The sequence below is a fragment of the Epinephelus moara genome, chromosome 22 (genome assembly GCF_006386435.1).
Source record: "Epinephelus moara isolate mb chromosome 22, YSFRI_EMoa_1.0, whole genome shotgun sequence".
NCBI classification, from domain to species: Eukaryota; Metazoa; Chordata; class Actinopteri; order Perciformes; family Serranidae; genus Epinephelus; species Epinephelus moara.
Window position 1 is genome coordinate 784,413 of NC_065527.1, and position 1,402 is coordinate 785,814.

The window sequence follows — 1,402 nt, forward strand, 5'->3', positions numbered from 1 at the left end:
ATATATATATATATACATATATATGTATATATATATATACATATATATATATATATACATATATATGTATATATTTAGATATCTTTGTTATATTTATATAAATGATTACAATTCATATTTCTATTTTATAATTTTTTGAAATTTTCATCATTTATTTGCTAAAATTACAACTTCTCAAACTGAGGTCATTAAACAGCTGCTTTTATTTATAGATTACTTTATTTTTATAGATTTATTAGTACATATAAATAAATAGAACATTTTTGGATCTGTAAAGCTGAAACATTTTCATCCACCAATCAATCAATAATCAATTCCAGTTTGAGCGCTGCTGTGACTCAGGTTACCATGGTGACACGGGGGTTAAAGGTGAGCTAGCTCCTTGCTAACAGACAGCAGTAAACAGCCGAGCTGACATGCTAAGCTAACGTTAGCTTCCTACTCTGGGCTCAGGTGTGAACCTTCACGATAAAAAATAAAAGCGTCTGTTCAAGACACAACCTGAAAACCAGCTAACGTTAGCTTAGCATCGTTAGCAGCAGAGCTCAGCAGAGAAAACTAACCTCTTCTTCTTCTTCGCGTGTTTAAAGCCTCGTCCGTGACGTCAGGCACTAGCTTCCGGTGTGGGTCCATCTCTGCTCCGGTTATTGAACTAAACTCTGACGGTTTGTTTTTGTGCCGTTCTTTAGATCCAGCTAATGGTTCACTCTGCTAACACTGCTAATCACGGTCACACTCTCACTTCCGTGGAGACGTTTCAAATTAAGAGTGTCCTTTCCTTTCCACTGCCTGACAGAGTTAATAATAAATTAACAAAATGATGATGATAATACTACTGATAATATAAAATAAAAGGAAGTGGGGGAAGTTAAATTTTATTGATTGATAAATGCAGTTAAAATAACAAACACTGTGTTGTAAAAAGCGCTGAGTATTATTGTGAAGGTCTGTAGTACTGGAAGCTTTAAACCCTCTGCCGAAGTTACAGCGGAACCGGAAGTTCCTTTGTTATCTCTCGGTCGTAAGCAAGATCAGCGGAGTGTGTTTGTTGTTGGTAAAGAAGTGTGTGTGAGAGAGCTCTGACCGATCCTCTGTGTGTTTTCACGCCGACGACACAGCTCCTGGAGTTAGCCTGGCGTGCTAGCTGTTAGCGGAAGTCTGTTATCAGAGTGTGAAGATGTGTAAAGTCCAAATGCTGAGAGCGTTGGTGAAGCAGCGACTAACTGCGGCTGCTGAAGAGATATTTGGGCTGTTTGAAAGAACGATAGCAGAGTACGAGGAGCAACTTTGTCGCTCAAAAGAGGAGAACGAGCGACAACGGAAACTACTGGACGCTGTTTACAACCCTCAGCTCAGGTTACACAGAGCAGGTTAGTGTCTTCTTCTTCTGTGGTTATAAACA

General features: G+C 38.7%; 3 protein-coding genes across 15 annotated transcripts in view; 2 read left to right on the plus strand and 1 right to left on the minus strand.

Moving 5' to 3' along the window:
- The window catches only part of LOC126384375 (zinc finger protein 184-like), a 127,888-nt gene that overhangs the window by 61,243 nt on the left and 65,243 nt on the right, over positions 1–1,402 (plus strand). The window lies entirely within an intron of this gene.
- The window catches only part of LOC126384384 (zinc finger protein 665-like), a 197,254-nt gene that overhangs the window by 25,051 nt on the left and 170,801 nt on the right, over positions 1–1,402 (plus strand). The window contains exon 1 of one of the 6 annotated variants that reach the window (XM_050035426.1): positions 933–1,370. The exons of 1 other annotated variant lie outside the window; for it this stretch is intronic. In XM_050035426.1, coding sequence (XP_049891383.1) covers positions 1,178–1,370 — 193 coding nt within the window. In that variant the 5' untranslated portion in view covers positions 933–1,177. Of the gene's footprint in view, positions 1–932; positions 1,371–1,402 lie in introns of those variants that run through there. 4 more of the 6 variants (XM_050035425.1, XM_050035430.1, XM_050035428.1 and 1 more) reach the window with 4 other exon arrangements.
- The window catches only part of LOC126384388 (zinc finger protein 835-like), a 108,363-nt gene that overhangs the window by 8,556 nt on the left and 98,405 nt on the right, over positions 1–1,402 (minus strand). Inside the window, exon 1 of one of the 7 annotated variants that reach the window (XM_050035441.1) lies at positions 564–734. The exons of the other annotated variants lie outside the window; for them this stretch is intronic. Coding sequence (XP_049891398.1) covers positions 564–633 — 70 coding nt within the window. The 5' untranslated portion in view covers positions 634–734. Of the gene's footprint in view, positions 1–563; positions 735–1,402 lie in introns of those variants that run through there. 7 annotated transcript variants of the gene reach the window in all.